This window comes from Oryctolagus cuniculus, chromosome 9, assembly GCF_051225735.1.
Source record: "Oryctolagus cuniculus isolate XC-2025 breed Fujian yellow rabbit chromosome 9, ASM5122573v1, whole genome shotgun sequence".
NCBI lineage: Eukaryota > Metazoa > Chordata > Mammalia > Lagomorpha > Leporidae > Oryctolagus > Oryctolagus cuniculus.
Window position 1 is genome coordinate 60,411,690 of NC_142875.1, and position 26,497 is coordinate 60,438,186.

At 41.9% G+C, this 26,497-nt stretch overlaps 2 protein-coding genes across 5 annotated transcripts in view; one reads left to right on the forward strand and one right to left on the reverse strand.

Moving 5' to 3' along the window:
* Positions 1–180, reverse strand: part of ELF1 (E74 like ETS transcription factor 1) — a 116,910-nt gene extending 116,730 nt beyond the window's left edge. For 2 of the 4 annotated variants that reach the window (XM_070048741.2, XM_017343508.4), the window contains exon 1: positions 4–180. The gene's annotated coding sequence lies outside the window, so the exon portion shown is untranslated. The remainder of the gene's footprint in view (positions 1–3) is intronic. The other 2 variants (XM_089304100.1, XM_017343507.4) reach the window with 1 other exon arrangement.
* Positions 174–24,912, forward strand: WBP4 (WW domain binding protein 4). The gene is made up of 10 exons (XM_008260030.5): positions 174–823; positions 1,987–2,059; positions 4,261–4,323; positions 4,407–4,530; positions 9,375–9,542; positions 11,750–11,796; positions 12,213–12,288; positions 14,503–14,693; positions 16,662–16,852; positions 23,784–24,912. Coding segments are annotated over exons 1-10 (1,143 nt in total). The 5' UTR covers positions 174–821; the 3' UTR covers positions 23,992–24,912.
* Positions 24,913–26,497: the final 1,585 nt, after the last annotated feature.

Consider the following 26,497-nt stretch of genomic DNA (forward strand, 5'->3'; position numbering starts at 1 on the left):
CACCTGACAAGCGTAAGCGCCGCCGCTGCCTCTACGCTCACGGCCGCCGTCGCTGCCGCCGCCGCCGCCGCCGCCGCCGCCTCTGCGCCACTCGCGCCGCGGCAGCCGCTGCCCACGCGCAGGAACGAGCCGCCCGGAGCGCGCGGGCGTCGCGGGGGAGGGGCGGGGCTTTCTGCCGCCACGGGAAAGTTCTAAGGCGAACGAAGCCCAAGCCACTCGCGGTCCCACTACCAGCGGTTTCACCTTTCTTTCCTAACTCTGCCAACAGCCCCTAGCCCGCAAGTCCGGGTTGCTCCGCTGGTCAAAGTGCGTGCGGGCTAGTTGGCCAAGTTGAGGGCGGCGACGTCTCTGGGAACAGCTGTTTGCGTGCGGGGCGGAGGCGAGGCGCGAGCTCCTTGGCCACGAGCCAGCGAGCCTAGAAGGAGGGTGGAGAGTCTGGGTCTCAGAGGAGGAGCGAAAGAAAGCGGGGTGGCTCGGGGACCTGAGGCTTGAGAGGCCTGTCCTTCGGCTCAGGTCCCGTCGCGCTTTCGCCCCTTCTGGGTGACCTCAGCCCCTTTATACAGACCCCACCTCTCCGGAGCCGGGAGTACCGCCCCTGTAGGGGGAGGGGAAGAGCAGGCGACTTCGATCGCGGATTGAGTCGTGCGGGCACCCGTAGTTGGGAACCGTGGAACGCCGGTCCCGGGAGAGAAGGGAGGTGTCCTAGCCGGGAGGGAAGCTCGGGTGGGCCTCGCGGCGGGCCGGGGCCCGACTCGCCCCCGCCTGGAAGAGCGCGAGTGTGAGTCGGAGCTGGGGCGACGCGCGGAGCGGCGGGCGCAGTCATGTGAGTTGGCTCTCAGGCCCTGAACAACGGGGCGTTGTTTCTCTGGGAGGCCCTGTCTCCCGCGGGGCTCCCCCGCCCCGCCGCCGCCGCCCTCTCCCGCCCTTCGGCCGGGGGCGTGACAGCGCGCTCTTAACTCGCTCGGGACCGGCCCCAGACCTGCGGGGCTGCTGCTCGGGGCGGGGTAGCCGTGCTGCCCAGGGGGCGTGCGGCCCGGACTGTGGGCCGCGAGGCCGCTGGGGGTGCGACGCCTTGGGGCGTCCGGCTGCGGCGGCGGGGGTCGCGGCCGCCCTTGGGGGGCACTTGAACCCTAGCATGTCGTGAAGCTTTGCCTCCGCCGCCCTCTGGAAGCGGCCGGCCTTCCTAGCGTCAGGACTTCTTGTCTGCCTCCTTAGGGACCTTGGCTTTTCCAGCTCTCTGGCCCTGAGGCGCGAGAACAAAATGTATTAACTGGCAGTGTCGGAGGAACCAGCCTTCTCCAGGGTAGTTTCATGCTTAGTCCTTAAGATGGAAACAACTGGATTTGAGGCAGACTCTATATAGAGAGTTTCTGCAGGCCTCCCTTACAGCGACCCCCCCCCCAAAAAAAGAAAGGAACAGAAAGGATAATTTTTTTTATTTAATAAATGTGAATTTACAAAGTGCAACTTTTGCATTGTTGTGGCTTCCCCCCCCCCAGCCTCCCTCCCACCGGCAGTCCTCCCATCTCCCACTCCCTCTCCCATCCCACTCTTCATCCAGTTTCATTTTCAATTATCTTTATATACAGAAGATCAACTTAGTATATACTAAGCAAAGATTTCAACAGACTGCACCCACACAACCGCACAAAATAGAGAGTGCTGTTCGACTAGTAGTTTTAGGATAAATATTTTTTCCTCCAAGATGTTCCTGTTTACTCATACCGGTGATAGTAACAAACCTGGAATTTAAGTTTTAAAGCTGTTTTATTATTGAAGGAGTTTTAAATCCAGTGCATGCATTTTCTAGTGTACTGTGAACAGAATTTCAGTTGACTACTTCATCTAGATAAATAATAAAACGGAAAATTGTATCACATGATTGAGTTGCAGGGCTTATATAGGATACTCTAAAGAGACATAAAGCTTGCAGAATTTGACCTTTTTAAGTTTCAAATCAGCTACGACTTGTTTTTCCTTTTGCAGGGCAGACTACTGGAAGTCACAACCAAAGAAGTTCTGTGATTACTGCAAGTGCTGGATAGCAGACAATAGGCCTGTATGATAATTTCACCCTCAAGAGATTTGAGTAATATTGTATATATGTGAAATGTTGCTTTTGATCAAAGTTTAGAGTTTACAAAGCACTTTCCTATTCATTGTTCTTGATTCCTAAAGATATCAAAAGATTTTTGTTGTCTTATCATCCCGTGTGAAAGTTATGAGCATTCTTTTCATTAATCTAAACTTGATTGTAAAGCCAAATTATTTCTGTTTGAAGCAGATAATCTTATCCATCTTTATGAAACACATTATGATGATGTTTGTAATATTGTCATATACGAAGAAAAATAAAAGTGGGAAACCTTTAAAACATAAAAACAACATAATGTTTTTCTTGTATGTTTCCCACTCTAAAAATGTTTGATGCACAACTTAAATTTGAAATCTCAACTGTTGTGAAATTAAAAATAACGTTTCTGTTAAATACATTATTACTGTTACCGTCTAAATATGGATCTAGATCCAACATTTAAGACAAAGCAAAAGCACATCATTGATTTTTTTTCCATCTCATGCTTGTCATAGTATTTTACACATACTACATAAACACTAGGATATCTGTGAAATACATATTCATATTCTTATCTGCAGAGTTAGAAATATGAAAGAATAGTAGTCACATCTTTAGCAATGCTGTATTTCATAATAGATTTTTATTTATTATTGTTTATGAGATTTGTTTTGGCGTTTTTGAATGTTGCTGAAGTTCTTAACTATCTTGTTTAACTTAGACCATCCTTGTAAATACATGTCGTAAATTTTTAAAATCACACACATTGCTCACAGTGTCTTCCTTTGAGGTATCCAGGCAGTAAAATGAATTTTATGATTACCTAGAGCAAATAATCCCTTCCACTGTAGTCTGTCTTTATCCCCTTGAATTGCTAATACTTGTTGGTTAAACCTTTAATTAGAAGGAAAGTTTAATTTTGAATGCTCCTTTAGCATTCTTTGTGTGGTATAATCAACTTTGGGAAACCCAGTATATGAAAGATAGAAGATGATGATTTGCTTTGGAAAGTTATACTTTAAAGAGGAATTCATAGCACTATTTTAGAACAGCCCAGTTAATGCATCATATAAGTTTTGATTGACAGAACTTATTTTGCAGTGCTTACCAGAAATTTCTTACTGCATGCAACTAGACACTTGTAATTTAGGAAACACTTCTGGTTGTCTAAATAGACAATATTGTTCACTTATCTATCCTTGTCCATCCATCCAGTTACCATTACTCTCCCTAGGTTAGCATTCTTTTCATTTTCTTTCAAGCCTTCCATTTTTTTTCTGTTTGCATGCATAGGTTCTTTAGTCCAGCACATGTTAAAGGTAACAAACTATACATGCTGTTCTACATCTTGATTTTTAAAAGTTGAATTATGTTTCATGAAACTCTTTCCATCTTAGAGGGAGCTTCTTTGCTCCTATTACAGCAGCATATGGGAATGTACCATAGTTTGTTTATCTAGTCCTCTGTAGGACACTTGGATTGTTAGCTCAAACAGTACTGCAATGAATTACCTGTATATAACATCATTTTCTACTACACATGCAGGTTTATCTATGGAATAATTTCTCAGAAATGTTGGGTCAGAGGGTCAGTGTATGTGTAATTTTGTACTTTTGTAAATTTGTAATAGATATCACCAAATTGTCCTCTACAGAAGTTGTACATTTCACACCATTACCACCTTGTGTACACGTGTTTGTTTAGAATTTGTGAGGAATTTTTAAATGCTTACTTTTTTCCAGTTCTGAGGAAGAAGGCTCTAAGACCATTGTTTTCTCTGTTTCTAACTTAATATGATGAACTGAAATTCTAGGGACTTACTGGTTTCAGTAGAGGTGTTAAGATTTTTTTTCCACTCCACTTTTGGCCTCATGTCTTCTTTGAGTCTTCATTACAATCATATCCACTACATTAGTCATCAAGGGTACCTTGTATTTTTCTCCATTGGTGTGGCCATCATAGTTTATTTTAAGAACCAAAGGAAACATAGTCAAAGGACATGATAACAAATAATGTGGTTCAGTTCTCTAGCATCATTTGAGAAAAAGGATCAGTTTGCATTAATATTAATCACTTTTTATCTCTTCTGCCAAGAATTTTCATTTCTGCGTTCTTATATTTTATTCCTATATTTACTGTATTACTATGAACTTTATTTGTTCATTTTCTCTTTTTTTATTTCCAAGAGTGTTGAATTTCATGAAAGAGGGAAGAATCATAAGGAAAATGTGGCAAAGAGGATCAGTGAGGTAATTTAGATTTTTCTTTGCCAATTTTTCTATGGAAAATCAGTCCTTTATCTCACTTTCAATTTTGTGTGTATCTTACATAGATTAAACAGAAAAGCCTGGATAAGGCAAAAGAAGAAGAAAAGGCATCAAAAGAGTTTGCTGCGATGGAGGCAGCTGCTCTGAAAGCATACCAGGAGGATTTGAAAAGACTTGGCTTGGAGTCAGGTAAAGAAGCCAACTGTATGTTTTAAAAGTAACATCAGAGATCATGCTAAGTGACCTTTTATTGTTTCCATAAAGTTTTACACTCAGAGTATACTCTCAGCGCTTTGATTATGCGTTATAGCCCTATTTAGAGTATCGGATTTTGCTCACACACTTTTGTGTTACTATCCTCATTCGCAGCCACCATATTACCTTTTTGGTTATCTAGTCCTCCTAGCTCTGTCCTACCTGAGTGGTTAATTTCAAAGATACCTTAAGTTTTTTAGGTATTCCAGTTATGTGGCTAAAAGACACTATTTGTGAGGAAGTAAATATTGCATTATGATTATAGTTCACTTTTTACCTGTCGTCAAAATCATGAATCATGTTTATTTACATGGTTGAATATATAGTGAAGTGAACTTTTGTGGACAAGTAAACTGATTTTATATCTGGAAGGCAGATATTTTGAAGATCTGAAGATAAAAAAGTTCTAGATAAAAGGCATTATTTAACTTGAATGTATCTTGTAATTGAATTTGGACTTTTTTTTTTTTTGACAGGCAGAGTGGATAGAGAGAGAGACAGAGAGAAAGGTCTTCCTTTGCCGTTGGTTCACTCGCCAATGGCCGCCATGGCTGGCACGCTGGGGCTAGCGCACCACGCTGATCCAAAGGCAGAAGCCAGGTGCTTCTCCTGGTCTCCCGTGGGGTGCAGGGCCCAAGCACTTGGGCCATCCTCCACTGCACTCCCGGGCCACAGCAGAGAGCTGGCCTGGAAGAGGGGCAACTGGGACAGAATCCGGTGCCCCGACCGGGACTAGAACCCGGAGTGCCGGCGCTGCAAGGCGGAGGATTAGCCCAGTAAGCCGCGGCGCCGGCCCGAATTTGGACTTTAAAATAGGAAGCTTCTGTGAACATTTCTTCCATGTCACATCCATTCTCCTTAATCCGGGCAGTTAGCAGATCTCAGTTGGTGATGTTGCATAGCATTTGCAAAAGTAAAGATGGAGTGGTATTATTATTATCTTAATGAAAGAGGAAGAGAGCTGTACAGATAGAGCAAGCTGCCATCCATTGGTTCACTGCCTGAATGCCTGCAGTGGCATCTGACTGGGGCCAAAGCTGGGAGCTGGGAACTCAATCCAGGTATCCCCACAGGGGTAGCAGGGACCCAGTCACTTGAGTCATCACCACTACCCACCTCCCAAGGTGTGAATTAGCAGGAGGCTGGAGTCTGGAGCAAAGGCAGATAAGGAATCCAGACATTCCGATTTTGGATGTAGGCATCTTAACCACTAAGCTAAATGCCCTAGAAGCTTTCAGTTAAAGTTTTAGAACAGAATAGCAGGATAATTGACATTGCCTTTACGAAAAAAGCATAGTTATAGCCAGACTTTTAAAATAGTATTTTAGACAGTGGTAGTCAAAAGGGGGAAAGAAAGATGTTTGGTTCCATGAAGTTGAAGCCATATTGTTCATTTTGAGAAGAAAAAAATACAAATACTCTGGAGAATTAAAGAATGGTTCAAAATTCATCTCATCAATTATATGGATTAAGAAATTCCATTTTATTACCCTTTGAGCAAATAAATATTAGCATTTTATATATAAATGAATTTTAATGTTGAATATTTTTCATAGCATTGTTCTCCAGAACAGAATGTGTATATAATATATATATATATATATTTTTTTTTTTTTATTTGAAAGACAGAGTTACAGAGAGAGGTCGAGACAGAGAGAGGTCTTCCATCCACTGGTTCACTCCCCAGATGGGCGCAGTGGCTGGAGCTGCACCAATCTGAAGCCAAGAGCTTCTTCCAGGTCTCCCACATGGCTGCAGAGGCCAAGGACTTGGGCCGTAGCAGAAAGCTGGATTGGAAGAGGAGCAGCCAGGACTAGAACCGGCACCCATATGGTATGCTGGTGCTTCAGACCAGGACTTTAACCTGCTGTGCCACAGAGCCAGCCCCTAGCCCCCAGAATATGTATTTCTTTAAAAGTGAAGCAATGCAGTACAAAGAATAGACCTTTTAAAAACTCAATAACTGGGCCAGTGGTGTAGTAAGGGTAACCATCCCCCTATAGCGCCAGCATCTCATATGTGCACCGGTTCCTGTCCTGGCTGCTCATTTTCCAATCTAGCTCTCTGCTAAATGGCCCAGGAAATGAGCCAAGTGTTTGGGCACCTGCACGCTTGTGGAAGACTCAGAAAAAGCTTGTGGCTCCTGACTTCAGATCAGCCCAGCTCTGGACATTGTAACCATTTGGGGAGTAAACCAGTGGATAGAAGACTTCTCTCTCTGTCTCTCCCTCTGTTGTAACTCTGCCTCTCAAATAAATAAATCTTAAAAAACAAAAAACAAAAAAAAACCTCAATACCATTAAGTTTTTTCAGAAATCTTTAGAACTTTTTTTTAAAGATTTATTTATGTATTTGAAAGGCAAAGTTAGAGGCAGAGGTAGAGTCAGAGAGAAGGCGGGGGTGCTCAAACTGGCATCCATATGGATGCCGGCACTGCAGGTGGCAGCTTTATCCACTATGTCATAGTGCCGGCCCCTAGAATTCATGATTTTTTTTTTTTTTTTTTTTTGTGCTATTGTCTATCCAGGGATAGTTTTTTTTTTTCCCCCCTCAGTGATACGTCAGCTAAATCTTTTCTTTTAAATAATTAAGAATATACATTATTTTTAGTGGCTTCAGAGTGGTTAGGAACACAGACTCTGAGGTCAAATAGAATTGCCTCTCACTGGTTTTATGATCTTAGTTTTTTTTTTAATATATTTATTTATTTATTTGAAAGGCAGAGTTAGAGAGAAAGCGATACCTCCAACTGCAAGTTCACTCCCCGGGTGATCTCAGCAGGCCAAAGCCAGTAGCCAGGAGCTTCTTCTAGGCCTCCCACATGGGTACAGAGGCTCAGGCACTTGGGCCATCAATCTGCTTTCCCAGGCACATTAGCAAGGAGCTGGATTGGAAATGGAGCAGCCTGGACACAAACAGTACCCATAAGGGATGCTGGCATTAAGGCGGCGGCATAACCTGCTATGCCACAAAGCTGGCACCAATAACCTCAGATTTTTGCTAAAATTAGGTAACATGCTGGAATAATTTGCTTATTACAGTGACCACCCATAACAAGTGTCTAGTAATGGGGAACCATCATTATTTTGTCTATAAAGCATAACTTAATTTAACCTCTTCCTCATTAAAGTGAATTGCTTAGAGCTTTTCTACTACTAAAAAGAATACTGCAGGAGCTGGTATTTTTTTTTCTATACAGAAGATTTAAATTCTTAGGTACTTAAATTAAACATTGTTTCACTTTGTCCTTTTTATAGCTATTTTTGATCTTGTATTTATATTTGTGTAAAGAAATGGGGAAGGGGCCGATGCCATAGCTCACGTGGCTAATCCTCCGCCTGCAGCACCGGCATCCCATCTGGGTGCCGGGTTCTAGTCCTGGTTGCTCCTCTTCTGGTCCAGCTCTCTGCTGTGGCCCAGGAGGGCAGTGAAGGATGGCCCAAGTGCTTGGGCCCTGCACTTGCATGGGAGACCAGGAAGAGGCACCTGGCTCCTGGCTTCAGATCGGTGCAGCGCCCGGCCGTAGTGGCCATTTTGGGGGGGTGAACCAACAGAAGGAAGACCTTTCCTTTTTCTCTGTCTCTCCCTCTTACTGTCTAACTCTGCCTGTCAAAATTAAAAAAAAAAAAAAAAAAAAAAAAAAAAAAAAAAAAACCAAAGAAAAGAAATGGGGAAGAAGCAGGGAATGATATTTAATTACCTTTTTTCTGAATAATTAACCAGTTACTCTAATCTCTTTTGTTCAAGGATCTTTTTCCCTCTAATAAAAAAACACTCAGGGGGCAGGTGCTGTGGTGTAGTACGCGTATAAAACCACTGCATGCAGTACCAGCATCCCAGATGGGCACCAGTTCAAGTCCTGGCTCTCTGCTGTGAGCTGGGAAAGCAGTGGCAGATGGCCCAAGTCCTTGGGCCCCTGCACCTTGTGGCAGAAACGGAAGAAGCTCTAGGCTCTCAGCCTCGCATCAGCGCAGCTCTGGCCATTGCAGCCATTTGGTGAGTGAACCAGCAGATGGAAGACTCCTCCCTCTCTCTGCCTCTGGCTCTCTGTAACTCTGCCTTTCAAATAAATAAATCTTAAAAAACAAAAATTAAAAAAAGAAAAAAACACGGGGATTCTGCAGTAGGCTGTGTATCTGGACTTAGGCATGTGTTTGTTATTCCTGCATCAGTTCTACCCAGCTCAGTGTTTTAACCGTAATTTTATATTAACTTTTAATCCTTGGTAGAACTAAGTTCCCCTTATCACCTTTTTTAAATTTTTCTGTTTATTCTTCCATGCTTATTTTTGCAAATAATAATAATGTGTCAGCTTCCCCAAAGAATTTGTCAGGCTTTTGATGAGAATAACGTTATTAATTTTTTTAAAGATTTCTTTATTTGAAAGGCAGAGTTAGAGGCAGAGGCAGAGAGAAAGAGAGAGAGAGAGAAGTCTTCCAGCTGCTGGTTCACTCCCCAAATGGCTGTAATAGTCAGAGCTGGGCCAATCAGAAGCCAGGAGCCAGGAGCTTCTTTCGGGTCTCTCGCGGGGGTGCAGGAGCCCAAGCACTTGGGCCATCTTCTACTACTTTCCCATGCCATAGCAGAGAACTGGATCAGAACTGGAGCAGCTGGGACTCAAACCGGTGCCCATATGGGTTGCTAGTGCTCCAGGCAACGGCTTTACCTGCTATGCCACGGTGCCCGCTCCCAACATTATTAATATTTTATGCCAGCAGAAATAATAGTAATAATAAAGTTACCTTTGCTGCTTCACCCTTGTCTCTTTTCTTCTCTAGAAATTTCAGAGCCAAGTGTATCCCCGGTAACGAGCACTGCCCCACCCGCCCCTGCATCAAATCAACAGAAAGAAAAAAAGAAGAAGAAAAAAGATCCTTCAAAGGGAAGATGGGTAGAAGGTGTAACATCTGAGGGTTACCATTATTATTATGATCTTATCACAGGGGGTAAGTCATTGAGGCTTATAAATAGTAGGGAATAATTCTACTAACAGAATTGAAGTTTATTTTGTGTTAAGATTTTTTTTTAAATGTTACAACATTTAAACAATTAAAGACGATAACTTTCATTTTTGTCATAAAAATTATGTGTCCTATAAAAAGATAGCCTTCTCATAGTGATTCATTATTATGCTTAGTCAAAGTCTTAATAATTCATTACAAATAAGTTATAGCTTATTGTCATATACTATATGAACTATATGAAAATAAAACATTAGAGGTTTTTCAAATGTACTTCACAAATGGTAGAGAATCCTTGAAATTATTATATCCACAGGTCTCCCACCTAGGTGGCAGATGCCCAAACACTTGGGCTGTCCTCTACTGCTTTCCTAGGCCATTAGCAGGGAGCTGGATCAGCAGTGGAGCAGCCAGGACTGGAACCAGCACCCATATGGGATGCTGGCTGGCACTGCAGGCATCTTTTATGCCACGATGATGGCCCCAGTAAATATTTTTTAAAAAATAAAAATGAAAGAAAATGAAAAGCTAGCAAAAAGTTAAGAATAATTGGGAAGGTAGGAGAGTCAGAGTTAATCATGAAGAAAACTTTGGACTGACAACATTGTAATTATTGTAATTAAGATCTTTAGAAATAGTATCAGAGTTCTGGCCGGTGCTGTGGTGTAGCAGGTAAAGCCGCTGCCTGCGGTATTGGCATCCCATATGGGCACCGATTCAAGTCCTGGCTGCTTCACTTCCGTTCCGGCCATCTTCTATGGCCTGGGAAAGCAGAAGAAGATGGCCCAAGTGCTTGGGTCCCAGCACCCGCCTAGGAGACCCAGAGGAAGCTCCTGGCTTCTGGCTTTGGATCGGCACAGCTCCAGCTGTTGCCAACTAGGGAGTAAACTAGTGGATGGAAGACTTTTCTCTGCCTCTCCTTGTCTCTGTGTAGCTCTATTTTTCAAATAAATAAATAAATTTTAAAAAAAGAAAAAAAAGTAGTATCAGAGTTTCCACTCAGCCATTAACTGAAGTGCATATTGTAGCTGGCAGTGAAGATCAGTGGTTATATCCTAGGGATTAGAAATCTTCCTCGGCCGGCGCCGTGGCTCACTAGGCTAATCCTCCGCCTAGTGGCGCCGGCACACCGGGTTCTAGTCCCGGTCGGGGCGCCGGATTCTGTCCCGGTTGCCCCTCTTCCAGGCCAGCCCTCTGCTGTGGCCAGGGAGTGCAGTGGAGGATGGCCCAGGTGCTTGGGCCCTGCACCCCATGGGAGACCAGGAAAAGCACCTGGCTCCTGGCTCCTGCCATCGGATCAGCGCGGTGCGCCGGCCGCGGCGGCCATTGGAGGGTGAACCAACGGCAAAAGGAAGACCTTTCTCTCTGTCTCTCTCTCTCACTGTCCACTCTGCCTGTAAAAAAAAAAAAAAATCTTCCTCAAATTTATTTAGAAACTATTAATTTATTTTCTCCCATATGGGGCTTATTGTTTTCTTTCTTCACCATCTTTGTCTCAGTAATATTTTTTTTAAAGATTTATTTTATTTACGTGAAAGACAGAGTTAGAGAGAAGTAGAGATAGAGAGGTCTTCCATCCGCTGGTTCACTCCCCAGTTGGCAACGACTGTGCCGATCCGAAGCCAGGAGCTTCTTCCGGGTCTCCCATGTGGGTGCAGGGGCCCAAGGACTTGGACCATCTTCTGCTATCCCAGGCCATAGCAGAGAGCTATGATTGGAAGAGGAGCAGCCGGCACTAGCGCTGGCGCCCATATGGGATGCCGGCGCTTCAGGCCAGGGCAATTAACCCACTGCACCACAGCGCCAGCCCCAGCAATACTTGTTTTTAATTCCTCCATACTTCATCTTGTTTCTTTTCTGAGTCATTATCTGTTCCATATCTCACTGTCTCTTGGACAGGAATGTCTAAAAGCCATCTCCTTCCTTCAGAACTCACCAGCCTAAAGTCTGGGAAGTCTTTTAAGGGCAGCCAGTCTTACTTACCTCTAATAATTCCTTTGGAAGTTCTAGTGATATCTGATACTTAGGGCACTCACATGTATTCTCTGCAGAGTACTATTGAGATGTATATTGTTTCTTTGTTATTTTTCAGTTGTGTTTTAAACGATATAGTATTTTGTACACAATGAATGTCTTTGAAAAATTTTTTTTAATCAAAAAGATTTTACAAATGCAATATATTTTGCTTTAAGCATCTCAGTGGGAGAAACCTGAAGGATTTCAAGGAAGCATAAAAAAGGTAACTGAAGCATATTTGTAGTGTTTTGTTTTGTTTAAATTAATTGGCTTCTGGGATGGTTTTAGAGTTTTTTAAACAAAGTTACTTCCAAATAATCGTCTTCCCTGCCAACTTTGTCCCTTTCTTTCTGTAATCCTTTCATTAGAAGGCAGGGTGGAGGTGGAAAGGTGATATCTATCCAAAAACTCCCATTCGCATGTCCTTGTTCATGTGGAAAGAATTTTTCCTGGCTTTCAGAGGTGAGAAATTCTCTCCTTGAAACTTGGTGCATGATTAGAAGAAACCAAGCTTCCTAGCCATATCATCACCCCTAATTCCCAGGTGTCAAGTGGAAAGGGAAGGGTAGCTGACTCTGCTTAGTTACTCAGTTATACTTGTTATCTTCAGTTTATGCTGGTTTTTTTTCTTCTCATTAGACAGGAGGGAAGACCATTTGGGTAGAAGGTTTAAGTGAAGATGGTTATAACTATTATTATAATACAGAAACAGGAGGTAAGTGTTACCTTTGATTATCTTAACTATCTAAAATTTTAGCTGAAACTGATTAGCTTACTAATGAATCATCTGAACATGGAAATTTCAGATATGATTAACAGTTCTGTAGCAAACATGTATTAGTTTTCATAGTTTACATACATTAATACAGTGGAAAAGCAAAACGATTTCTATAATAAATTATGCTACACATTAATGTTATTTATAGTTGGTGTTGTTTTCACAAATTAAAAAGTCATTTAACTTTAATCATTTTGACTTTAACATTTTACTGGTTTTTATCATGATTATTTTAGTGATTATTTCCTTGGAAGGTATCTTACAGTCACCTAGTTCAACTTGACTTTTCCTTTTTGAAAAAAAGCCTGCAGGGCATAGCAGGTAAAGCTGTTTCAAGTCCTGGCCGTTCTACTTCCGATCCAGCTCTCTGCTGTGGTCTGGGAAAGGAGTAGAAGATGGCCCAAGAACTTGGGCCCCTGTACCCCCGTGGGAGACTTGCAAGAAGCACCTGGATTCAGATGGAGGCCTCTCTGTAACTTTGCCTTTCAAATAAATAACTCTTAAAAAAAAAAAAAAAAAGAGCCTGTAGCTGTTAGCAGTGGCTGAAATTATCAAATTTCAATTTTACTAATTTAATATTTCACTTAGAAAAATCTTTATAAAGTGTGTGTAATTAATGATTACCTAAAGTGTACAAGTTAATATTTTATGTAATTTCATAAAACTGGTTTCTACTATAGGCAAATTTACCAGAATGGCTATATAATAATGTAACTTTGGGAGAGGCTTTTTTTTTTTAATGTTTTTCATTCTATTTGAAAGGCAGAGGGAAAGAGAGAGATTTTTTTATCCACTGATCACTTCCCAGATGCCAGCAGTTGCTGGTGCTGTGCCAGGTTGAAGCCAAGGGCTCAGAACTCAGTTCTGTCTCCCATAAGGGTGGCAGGGGTCCAAGTATATCTGGGCCATTACCTGCTGCCTCCCAGTGTACACATGAGCAGGAAGCTGGAATCCAAAGCAGAACTGGAACTCAAATCTAGGCACCATGGCATGGGATGCAGGTATCCCAAGTAGCATTTTATCTGCTGCATCTAGTTCCTGCCTGCATTAAATCTCTTAGGAGGAAAAGGCTCTTTTAACCTCCAGGTTGATGCCTAGTCTGCCCAATTATAGTGTTTCTATCCTAGTAAAATTAAAATTTTAAATATTTATAGAGATAAATAACATAGTGTTATATAATACAGCTTTGTAGTTAGGAAAATCTAAGCTCAATACACAACTTCTCCCTTTTCTGGTGCATGATTGTGAACTAGTAACAGCCTAATAGCTGTTCAGCCAGAAAATAGATCATGTGTATTCTCTCTGGGGTCATGAGGGTCAGGTGTCTTTATAAAGCTCCCAGAACAGTACCTAGCACATAGTGGGTGCTTTAAAAATTATTTCTTGAATGCTGTTTCATTATTTATGGGAAAGTTTTATTATTTGCGGGAAATATAGACATGGAAAGGTAATGTTTTTCATTTATGTTAGAACATATCCTATATATTAATAAAGGGCTATACATACTGATTTTCCCTGAATAATTTCAGTTTATAACTGGGCCAGTGTAATTAGTAGTAACAGCTTTCACTGTTAAAACTGTTCTAGCTGGACAGTAAATTATATAGCCTATCTCCCTTTTATTAAACTAAAAATAGAGAATAACTGAAAGATAATTAGATATGCGGTTATTTTACTAAAAGTATAATGAACCACTAGATGGCAGTACAATTCAATCAGTTGGATGTGGTTTTTTTTTTCAACTATAAAAACGACGAATTGTACTCATTCAGATTTTCACAATCTAATTTTATTTTGTGAAAATTCCAGTAAATCTTTTTTGTAAGTAAATTTCAAGAACTATCAAGTATGTTCACTCTCGTTATATTTCCTGAAATTGGTGTCAAGCTGATGTAAGTATCACCAAGTTCTTAGATCTCTTTCTACTGGAGTTGTAATTTATGCATATGATAAATCTAGGTTGTGGGAAATAAGTTTCTGAAAGATTTAAGAAGCAAGAGGATTGGAAATTTTATTGTGTCTTCTTGATTAGATGGTAGTGTGAAGCAGATGCAGTATTGCCAGTTTTAAGAGATGGGAAGTGTTATATTGGAATGGTTTTTGAATAGATTTGGTGACTAAACAACATGACTATTAAAATGTATTGAGCAGAATCTAAATGGGAGAAACCTGATGATTTCATTCCACACACTGGTAATGTGCTTTCTGATAAAGTCAATGAAAAGTCACTTGGTGCCCTAGAAGAATCAAAATCATTAGATTCGCATAGTGGTTCTGAAGGGGAACAGGAAGCAAAAGAAGTCATCTCTACAGAAAGACCAAAGCTAAAAATAAAGTTTAAGGTAAGCTCTTGACTTATTTATTCTTCACAAAAGTTTATTTATAAAAAGATCTGCAAACCTCTTCAGACATCTGGTATGAGACAGAAATACAGCCAAGACATACACAATAATTTCCTTATATCTGCAGTTTCACTCTGCAACTTCAGTTACCTGCAGTCAACCACAGTCCTAAAATATTAAATAGAAAATTCCAGAAGTATATAATTTGTTTTAAATTGTGTGTCACTTTATGGATAATGTGATAGAAACTCTTTTTACAGCATATCATTATAATTGTTCTATTTTAATATTAGTTGTTAATCTCTAATTGTGCCTAATTTATAAATTAAACTTTTCTATAAGTATGTATCTGTGAGTAAACATTTGGGTTCAGTACTATCTGCAGTTTCAAGCATCTGTTGGGAGTCTTGGAATGTTACCTCCCTAGGATAAAGGGGGACTATTGTATTTTGGCAATTGCAAAACAGATGTACCACTTACTTATATCCATTTGGGCACAAGATGCTGAGTTTATATTGGACCTCAGTTTGAGAGGCCTTTGTAACATTCAAAGAGCTGTCTGAACAGGCCAATCTGCATGTCTAGGCTAGAAATAGTAATTTAAGTATCATCAGTATACTGATAAAAGTTTAAATTTTGAAAAGGTGATATAACTTTGGAAAATGACTTTGAAAAGCCCTGAGAAACATTAAACACCTAAGTAGCAGTCAGACAAAGAAGCACTCACAAGGCAGAATGAGGAAGAATGGTTAGAAGACTATGCAGAGAGGGACTGATGTTGGGGCACAGTGGGTTAAGCTGCAGCTCGCAACATCTGCGTCCCATATTGAAGTGCTCAGAGAGCCTGAGTCCCAGCTTCTCTGCTTCTGATCCAGCTCCCTGCTAATGCACCTGGAAAACCAGTGGAAGATTGCCCAAGTACTTGGGCCCCTGCACATAGTACCTAGCACATAGTGGGTACTTTAAAAATTATTTCTTGAATGTTGTTTCATTATTTATGGGATATCTAGATGGGGTTTGGGCTCCTGACTTTGGCCTGGCCCATCCCTAGCAGTTGTGGCCATTTGAGGAGTGAACCAGACAAAGGAGGATCTCTCCCTCTCCCTCTGTCACTCTGCCTTTCAAATAAATAAATAAATCTGTTTTAAAAGAAAAGTATGCAGAGAGAAGAATCTAATGTCCCAGAAGCCAAATGAATGGAGAGCATCATGGATTAATTAGGTATAGAAAAGGAAAAAACAAATTAAGTCCATTGGATTTGGCACTTCAAAATTCCTTGATGCCCTACTAGAAGTTTCTGTACAGTTCTCAGTGGTAGAACTGAGATGAAAGGGATGATAGGATGGTGGTTTGATACTGACTTAATCATGAGAGATTTTGCTGGTAGTCATTGAGAAGAACTTCAGAGGAGATAGGAAATACCAACAAAAAAGAAACAGGTTGGTTTTGAACAAGAAACAAACTCACATAAGAAGATAAATGTTTTTTTTTTTCTATAAAAAGATGTGATTATAAATGAGTTGGTATGAGGGAGGAAATTAAAAGAGTCATACTTTTTACCTTCAGTTTCCTCATTCAGAATTAAATCAAAATTATTTTCTAAGAATGAGTTGCTCTAACATGGTATTAATTCAGAGAGGATATAGTAAAAAGGGTGGTCACTATTGGATCTCTAAGGTAAGAAAGCAGAAGAAAGGGAAGAATAAAAACAGCCTATTGATAAGTCCTTAATTGTAGAACTCATGACATTCATGAGATCAGTTACATAATGGTGCATTAAACATTTTACACAACAATAAACTAGTCAAGCATTAAAGTTCTTCTGTCAGTTTATTGTGTTAGGTGCAAATTAAATTATTGAGTTCATATATTATTATTTATAAATCTATAAGAAGACTTTTTAAAAACCTAAAGAAATTTTGGGGTTTTTTTTCCTGCTAATTTTGCTTTACATCTTTTATATCTCAGGAAAAAAATAAAAAGACTTTTACACCTCAGGAAAAAAATAAAAAGAATGAAGGAACTAAACCAGAAACACAGAAAGAAAAAAACATACCAAAACAAAATTCATCAGTTCCAAATGAAGAAAAACCCAAAGTACATAAAAAACCAAATCCTTATGGAGAATGGCAAGAAATTAAACAAGAAGTCAAGTCTAAGTAAGTACCTAAATTTTAATCCCATCATTATTACAACAAGTATTTGACATCCCAGCATTTCTATAAATTTCAAAGATGTTGTGTTCATTAAAAGTATAGCTCATTTCTTTACTTTTTACTATTATTTTTGATTGATGTATAATGTACATATTTATGAGGTGCAGTTTTTTTTAAAGATCTGTTTATGGGGCCAGCACTGTGCCGCAGTGGGTTAACACCCTGGCCTGAAGTGCCGGCTCCCCATATGGGCGCCGGTTCTAGTCCTGGCTGCTCCTCTTCTGATCCAGCTCTCTGCTATGGCCTGGGAAAGCAGTAGAAGATGGCCCAAGTCCTTGGGCCCCTGCACTCATGTGGGAGACCTGGAGGAAGCTGCTGCCTCCTGGCTTCGGATTGGCGCAGCTCTGGCCGTTGTGGGCATCTGGGGAGTGAACCAGCAGATGGAAGACCTCTCTCTCTGTAACTCTGCCTTTCAAATAAATAGAATAAATCTTTTTTTTAAAAAAATGATCTGTTTATTTATTTGAGGGGCAGAGTTACAGGCAGAGAGGGAGAGACAGAAAGAGAGCTTCCCTCCGCTGGTATACTCACCAAATGGCCACAACAGCCAGATTGGGACCAATCTGAAGCCAGGAGCTGCTTCCGAGTCTCCCACATGGATGCAGGGGTCCAAGCACTTGGGCCATCTTGTATTGCTTTCCCAGACCATTACCAGAGAGTGAATGGATCAGGAAATGGAGCATCCAGGACTCAAACTGGCATCCTGTTGGGGATGCTGGCACTCCAGGTGGGGACTTAATCTGCTGCGCCATTGCATTGGCTCCTGGTGCAGTGTTTGAATTCATACAAACATGGGGTCTTCAAAAAGCTCATAAAATGCAAATTATTTAAAAACTAGGTATGGGGCCGGCCCCATGGCTCACTTGGCTAATCCTCCGCCTGTAACACTGGCACCCCAGGTTCTAGTCCCGGTTGCTCCTCTTCCAGTCCAGCTCTCTGCTGTGGCCCGGGAGGGCAGCGGAGGATGGCCCAAGTCCTTGGGTCCCCAGACCCACATGGGAGACCAAGAGGAAGCGCCCGGCTCCTGGCTTCGGATCGGTGCAGTGCAGGTAGTAGCAGCCATTTGGGGAGTGAACCAACAGAAGGAAGACTTTTGCACCCAAACTTACCTTTTAGTTCTATTTTCCCATGAATCTTTTGAAGTACCCTCAAATACTGTGTAGTGATCAAATCTGGCTATTTAGCATACCCATTGCTTTAAATATTTTTCATTTCTAGGGAAAACATTCAAAAACCTCTCTTCTAGCTATTTTAAAATACATAATGCATTATTAACTGGGTTATGTTAATATATGATAGAACATCATAACTTAATTTCCTAACTATAATGTTGTACCAGCTGACAAACCTCTACCCATCTCCCCTTTTCTCTACTCTTCCCAGCCTCTGGTAACCTTTTTTCAACTGTTTTCAACTAGTTTCAACTGTTAATGATCAACTTTTTTAGATTCTACTTGTGAGTGAGATTGTGTGGTACTTGTCTTTCTATGCCTGGCTTATTTCTCTTAATTCTAAAGGTCCTCCTTGTTGTCACAAATGACAGGATTTTATCATTCACGGAACCGTAGGTTAAGCCCTCCACTGTGATACCAGCAGCCTACAATGGTAAGCCTGTTCAAGTCCTGGCTGCCCCACTTCCAATCCAGCATTCTGCTGGTGCACCTGGGCAGGCCGTAGGAGATGGCCCAAGTGCTTGGGTTCCTGCTACCCATGTAGGAAACCCAGATGGAGTTCCTGGCTTCCAGCTGCAGCCTGGACCAGTCGGGGCCATTGTGGCTATTTGGAGAGTAAACCAGAGGCTGGAAGGGGCTCCCAACCCCAGTATTTATGCCACATTTTCATATCTTTTTTTTTTTTTTTTTTTTTTGACAGGCAGAGTGGACAGTGAGAGAGAGAGACAGAGAGAAAGGTCTTCCTTTGCCGTTGGTTCACCCTCCAATGGCCGCCGCGGCCGGCGCGCTGCGGCCGGCGCACCGCGCTGATCCGATGGCAGGAGCCAGGAGCCAGGAGCCAGGTGCTTTTCCTGGTCTCCCATGGGGTGCAGGGCCCAAGCACCTGGGCCATCCTCCACTGCCTTCCCTGGCCACAGCAGAGGGCTGGCCTGGAAGAGGGGCAACCGGGACAGAATCCGGCGCCCCGACCGGGAGTAGAACCCGGTGTGCCGGCGCCGCTAGGCGGAGGATTAGCCTAGTGAGCCGCGGCGCCGGCCCATATCTATTTTTTTAAAGATTTATTTATTTGAAAGAGTTACAGAGAGAGGTAGAGAGAGAGAGAGAGAGGTCTTCCATCTGCTGACCCACCCCCCATATGGCCACAAAGGCTGGAGCTGCACCGAACCGAATCCAGGAGCCAGGAGCTTCCTCCAGTTCTCCCACGTGGGTGCAGGGGCCCAAGGACTTGGGCCATCCTCTACTGCTTTCCCAGGCCATAGCAGAGAGCTGGATGGGAAGAGGAGCCGGCACGTCGGGCCAGTGCTTTAACCTGCTGCACCACAGCGCCAGCCCCCCACATTTTCATGTCTTAACTAGCAACAGATCTGGGAGTGTAGAGGTCTCTATGACATATTGATTTCATTTCCTTCAAATATACCAATAGTAGGGTTGCTGAATTATATAATTCTATTTTTAATTATTTGAAAAACTTCCATACTATTTTTCTCATTTCTTTCATTTCAGGAGTGTTTTTTATTTTTCCTAATTAAATAGTTCTAAATGTAAGAGAATGGTAGAGTTAGAGAGAGAGAAGGAGAGACAGAGAGAGGTCTTCCATCTGCTGTTCACTTCCCAGATGGCTACAGGGGCTGGGGTTGAGGCTGGGCCAGGCTGAAGCCAGGAGCTTCTTCCCAGGTCTCTCATGTGGGTGCTGGGGCCCAAGCAGATGGGCCATCTTTCACTGCTTTCTCAAGCACATTAGCATGGAGCTGGATCAGAAGTGGAGCAGCCAAGACTCGAACTGGCACCCATATGGGATGCCCACATCTTAGGCAGCAGCTTTATAGGTGCTATGCCACAACACTGTACCCCCTCCCAGGTTTTTTTTTTTTTTAGTGTTTTGTGGGTTTTTTTTTTTTTTTTTTTAGATTTATGTTATTTATTTGAAAGGCAGAGTGGCAGAGGTTGAGACTGGGGTTGGGAGCCCCTTCCAGCCTCTGGTTTACTCTCCAAATAGCCACAATGGCCCCGACTGGTCCAGGCTGCAGCTGGAAGCCAGGAACTCCATTTGGGTTTCCTACATGGGTAGCAGGAACCCAAGCACTTGGGCCATCTCCTACGGCCTGCCCAGGTGCACCAGCAGAATGCTGGATTGGAAGTGGGGCAGCCAGGACTTGAACAGGCTTACCATTGTAGGCTGCTGGTATCACAGTGGAGGGCTTAACCTACGGTTCCGTGAGACTAGCTTGGTATATTTCTTAATGAAATACTAGGAAATATATAACCACAGAATGTCAGATATTATTACAACCATATTGATTGTATATTGAGGTTACAAAAATAAACTGCCCCCTACATCAGCCCTGAAGTGATTTTTTTTTTTTAAAGATTTATTTTCATTTGAAAGACTGAATTAGTGGGAGAGACAGAGAAAAGGAGAGAGACCTTCCATCCATTAGTTGAATCCCCAAATGGCCACAACAACTGGGGCTGGACCAAGCCAAAGCCAGCCTCCCACATGTATAAGAGGGGCCCAGACACTTGGGCCATCTTCTGCTGTCTTCCCAGGCACATTAGCAACCCGCTGGATCAGAAGCAGAGCAGACACAGGTCAAACTGGCACTCATATGGGATACCAGCATTTTAGGTAGTGACTTAACTTGCTGTGTCGCAGCACTGACATCTAAGTGATTTCTTAAATGACTTAAGATAGGAAGATGATTGTTCTATGCCAACATCTCCTGCACTTCAAAGATGAAGTTTCTTAAACTTATCAACAGTAATTTGTTATCTTTTAATGAATGTACTGTAAAGTCATTCCTGTTCACTTTAACCTAATCAGCCAGTTTAATATGTAATATTATGTCTAACTTCATAAGTAGATTAGCCTAATTTCTTACTAGAGCCTCCTCACTTAAAAATAAGCATTACTTTTTTTTTAGATTTATTTATTTATTTATAAGACAGAGTTACACGCCAGCCGCAGCGCGCCGGCTGCGGCAGCCATTGGAGGGTGAACCAATGGCAAAGGAGGACCTTTCTCTCTGTCTCTCTCTCTCTCACTGTCCACTCTGCCTGTCAAAAAAAAAAAAAAAAAAAAAAAAAAAAAAAAAAGTTACAGAGAGGCAGAGGCAAAGAGAGGGAGAGAGAGAGGTCTTCTATCCACTAGTTCACTCCCTAATTGGCCACAATGGCCAGAGCTGCACCCATCCCCAGCCAGGAGCCAGGAGCTTCTTCTTGGTCTCCCGCACGGGTGCAAAGAGCCCAAGGACTTGGCCATTTTCCACTGCTTTCCCAGGCCATAGCAGAGAGCTGGATCAGAAGTGGAGCAGCTTGGACACGAACCGGCACCCATATGGGATGCTGGCACTGAAGATAGCAGCTTTACCTGCTATACCACAATGCCAGCCCTAAAAAAATAAGCATTACTTAGTAAATTCTTGAAAATTAAGATAAATTTATAAACATTTTCATTGATTTATATTTCATCATTCAGATGTACTTGATTATACTCAGCCATCCCTTTTTTATTGGATATTTACATCATTTTTTCTTAACAAACTTTATTATATGGATATGTTTCTCTGTACATTTCTGACTATTTCTGCAAATAAAATGCCTGTCTAAAGGTTATGAGCATTTTTAAATCTTGATGCACAGAGCCCAGTGATTTTGTAGAAAGAGCATAACAATTTATATACTCTATCTGCAGTATCTGAAAGTGTCCATCCTGTTGGACTTCCCCAGTGTTAATTATGAGCTTTTAATTATATCCTAATTTGGCAAAGTCCTTAGGCCCCTGCACCCGCAGGGGAGACCCGGAAAAAGCTCCTGGCTTTGGATTGGCACAGCTCCGCCTGTTACAGCCAATTGGGGAGTGAACCAGCAGATGGAAGACCTCCCTCTCTCTCTCTCTCTCCCCCTCCCTCTCTCTCCCCCTCCCTCTCCCCCTCCCTCTCCCCCTCTCCCCCTCTCTCCCTCTCTCCCTCTCTCCCTCTCTCTCTCCCTCTCCCCCTCTCCCCCTCTCTCCCTCTCTCCCTCTCTCCCTCTCTCCCTCTCTCCCTCTCTCCCTCTCTCCCTCTCTCCCCCCTCCCCCTCTCCCCCTCCCTCTCTCCCCCTCCCTCCCCCTCTCCCCCTCTCTCCCTCTCTCCCTCTCCCTCCCTCCCCCTCCCTCTCCTCCTCCCCCTCCCCCTTCCCCCTCCCTCTCTCTCTGCCTCTCCTCTCTCTGTGTAACTCTGACTTTCAAATAAATAAATAAATCTTTAAAAAAAAAAAAAAAAAAACTCAGGACTTTAGGGACTGGCTCTGTGGCACAGCAGGTTAAAGCCCCAGCTTGCAGCACCAGCATCTCATACGGGTGCCATATCATATGATGCACCTGGAAAAGCAGCAGAGGATGGCCCAAGTCCTTGTACCCTTGCACTCATGTGAGAGACTTGGAGGAGTCTCCTGATTCTTGGCTTCTGATTGGCTCAGCTCTGGCTGTTGCAACCATTTGGATAGTGAACCAGTGGATGTAAGACCTCTGTCTGTCTCTACCTCTCTCTGTAACTCTGTCTTTCAATTAAATAAAATTTTTAAAAAACTCGGGACTACAAAGAGAGGAAAAGTATTACCCAAAGGAAAAAAATACCAGTGGGAGTTCTAGGGCTAGAAGGGGAATGAGGGTCTGGTTGTAGCAAAGTGGATTAAACCTCCTCCTGCAATGCTGACACCCGTATATGGGAACTGGTTTGAATACCTGCTACTCCACTTCCAATACAGTTCCCTGCTAATACATCTAGGAAAGGAGCAGAAGATGGCCGGAGTGCTTGGGCCCCTGCTACCCACTTAGGAGACCTCAGTGGAGTTCAAGACTCCTGGCTTCAACCTGGCATAGCTGCGGTCATTCAGAGAGTTAATCGGTGGATGGAAAATCAATCAATATCTCTCTCTCTCTCTCTCTCTCTCTCTCTTTTTCTGTGCGTGTGTGTGTGTGTGTGTGTGTAACTCTGCCTTTCAAGTAAACCTTAAGAAAGGAAGGGAATGAAACATTAGAACCAAAATTAAAAAGAGAATATTTCTGCTCTAAGTACCTACTGCAGTATCTGGCACATAGTTAGACATTCAGTATAACTATTAGTATCATAATTAAACTTTTGTAAATTTACACTTTCCACAAGTTTTGGTGAAATCTCACTTTTTTCTTTTTAATGATATTTTCTAATGGATTTTTTTCTCATGAACCAGTGCTTGAATTTGTCTTTTTTAAATTACTTTTTAAATTTACTTTCATTTTTTAAGTTTGTTTCTTCATTTCTACTTTTATTTTTGTAATTTTCTTCTAACTTTTCTTAAAGTTCTCCGTTTTTGTTCTTTCTCCAGATAAATACTTAGAATATTAACAGAATGTGAGAAAGGGATCTATTTCATTATCCTTGTGCTGCTTATCATATATGAGTGTCAAGCACAGCATTTTCAAAGATGATGCATCATCTTTTGTGCCACAGAAATAGGAGTACATGACACTTTTCATGACACATGTCCACTTTGGTAATTCCTTATTATGTTAAATACTGTGTAAAATCAGCGTTTCAGGATAGTTTTGTGCTCCAAAATGACCAACTTCTAACTTCTCACTATTATTATCATTAGAAAAGTGAACTTGGGGCTTTGGTGGATTCATAGGTTATATGAAAACATAATCTGTCAAATAATGGTTTAATTTTAACTTTCTCTTCCAGTGAGGAGGTAGATTTGGAACTTCCAAGCACTGAAAATGAGTATATATCAACTTCAGAAGGTGATGGTGGGGAATCAAAAGTGGTATTTAAAGAAAAAACCGTCACTTCTCTTGGAGTTGTTGCAGACGGTGTCGCCCCCGTTTTCAAAAAGAGAAGAATTGAAAATGGAAAATCTAGAAATTTAAGGCAACGAGGTGATGATCAGTAATTGTAAAAGAACTTCTTACGTACACTTTTTGGACAGAATGGAGACAATACATCTTAAAGATTCTCTGTATGTGTTTCTGACTATTTTGATGCTAAAAATTTAGATTTATTCTAAATGTATTTTATGTGAATTAAAATAAATCTTTTTTTAAGAGAAACTTATCTTTGTTCCTAAAATGGAGCCTACCACATTGTATTGTAATACAGTGTATTATGTTCAGTGTCTAAAAATTGATAATTATATCATAATTTAAGATGCTATGTATCTTATTTAAAACATGGAAGCAAGGCTTTATTTCATTCTTACTCATATGCACATATTTACCTTTCATTGAAAATGCATTACTTTGCATACTAATATTAACTGTTATCCAAGAAACAAGAATCAGACCACATAAAAGAAAATTCAGACAGTGGCTGATTCTGAGGATCCTGTCAGAAGACTAATGTGGAAAGTATTTGCATATCATCTTACCTTACTCAATTTAAGGTACAAAAGGCCGGTAAGTAGGAGCAGCTCAGGTACTCCAAATCAATTCTTAATATTTGGTGAAACCTGCACCAAAAGTAGGAATGAAAATTAGCCCCAATTCAGTTCAAAACAATAAATGTTGCTTAAGCATTTTTGCTTTGGGCCAACCATTATCTTAGGAACCTGGAGCTATAAAGATTAAAGAAACATGTCCCTCTTCTTCAAGAGTATGTGTCCTAGAAAATAGAGTTCACTTAGATTAGGAATTTTTCCATTTTCTGGTTAAATTTCTTTAAAAATGGACTTATTTAATCCATTTGCAAGTTCTTAAAATTATATTTTTCATAAATTGTACAGTATTTAACTTTTGGCAGTGAATATTTGTCTTTATAAGATACTAGTGTACATGTAAGAAAATGGTAGCTTATTAAACACTTCATTAAAGAGTAAGTTCTGTTTTTCTTCTTTCTAATACCAATCACATTCAACTTAGTTTAGCATTGGTAAGCTAGTATTTAGAGAGTTGTCTTTTGTTTGTTTGTTTTTGACAGGCAGAGTGGATAGAGAGACAGAGAGAGAGGTCTTCCTTTGCCGTTGGTTCACCCTCCAATGGCCGCCGCGGCCGGCGCGCTGCAGCCGGCACAGCGCACTGATCCAAAGGCAGGAGCCAGGTGCTTCTCCTGGTCTCCCATGGGGTGCAGGGCCCAAGCACTTGGGCCATCCTCCACTGCCTTCCCGGGCCACAGCAGAGAGCTGGCCTGGAAGAGAGGCAACCGGGACAGAATCCGGCGCCCCGACCGGGACTAGAACCCCGGGAGCCGGCGCCACAAGGCGGAGGATTAGCCTATTGAGCCGCGGTGCCGGCCGAGTTGTCTTTGTATTTATTCAGTCTGTTTATCTGAGTATTTCATGAATGTTGAAGTCTAGACTTTCTCCTCTATCATGAAGAAGTATTTCACAATATATTTTTAAAGATTTATTTATTTGAAAGGTAGACTGACAGATCTTCTATCAGCTGGTTCACTCTCCAAATGGCTGCAGGAGCCAGGGTTCATCCAGGCTGAAGCCAGAAGCCCAGAATTCTGTCTGGGCCTTCCACATGGGCTCAAGCACATTAGTAGGGAGCTGATCTAGAATGAGGCACAGGCACTCTTATATGTGTCCCCAGTGTTGCAAGTGGTGACTTAACCCCCTATACCACAGTGCTGGTCCCTGAAATAGCTTTATAATTCGTTTTTTGTGGTTTTTTTTTTTTTTTTTTTAGATTTATTTATTTATTTGAGAGGCAGAGAGAGAGGCAGGTCTTCCTTCCACTGTTTCACTTCCCAAATGGCCATAACATCCGGGGCTGAGCCGATCCAAAGCCAGGAGCCAGGAGCTTCTTTGGGGTATCCTACGTGGTAAGGGGCCTAAGGACTTGGACCATCTTCTGCTTTCCCCAGGCCATAGCAGAGAGCTGGATTGGAAGGGGAGCAGCCAGGATTTGAACGGCGCCCATGTGGGATACCAACCCGCTGCACCCCTGAAGTATCATCATAATTCTTGATTTTGCCTTTGTCATCTTTCTATGCATTTTGGTGCTTGACTTTCCTCTGTTGGAAAAGATGATAATAGACTGCCTTACTCTATTTTGTGTTGCTATAAAAAATACCTTAGTTCAAGAACATGGCAAGGATCCCCTGGCTATATCATAATATGGCAGAAAAATTGAAAGGGAACTAGCTGTGTACAGAAGATGCCAGGCACTTGGGGTGGTCTCACTTTGTGAAAATGCATTTTTGTGAGAACTAACCACAAGGCCAGCATGAATGCCTTCTAAGGGCTGTGACTCCCACCTCTTGAAGATTTCCACCAGAGCTAACACACTGGGAACCAAATTACCAGCATATAAGTCTTTGGGGACCACACGCAAACCATAACCAAATCAGCACAGACTATAAATGGAATAATTCTATACTTGCATCTAGCTACTATAAAATATACAACTGAAGACTTCTTTGAAAGATTTATTTGAAAGGCAGAGAAGAGTAATATT

What these genes read in the sequence shown, in the direction of transcription:
- WBP4 (XM_008260030.5), top strand. An exon ending in GGATAGCAGACAATAGGCCT is followed by an intron (nt 2,060 to 4,260) that starts GTATGATAATTT and finishes TTTATTTCCAAG; the next exon opens with AGTGTTGAATTTCATGAAAG. An exon ending in TGGCAAAGAGGATCAGTGAG is followed by an intron (nt 4,324 to 4,406) that starts GTAATTTAGATT and finishes TATCTTACATAG; the next exon opens with ATTAAACAGAAAAGCCTGGA.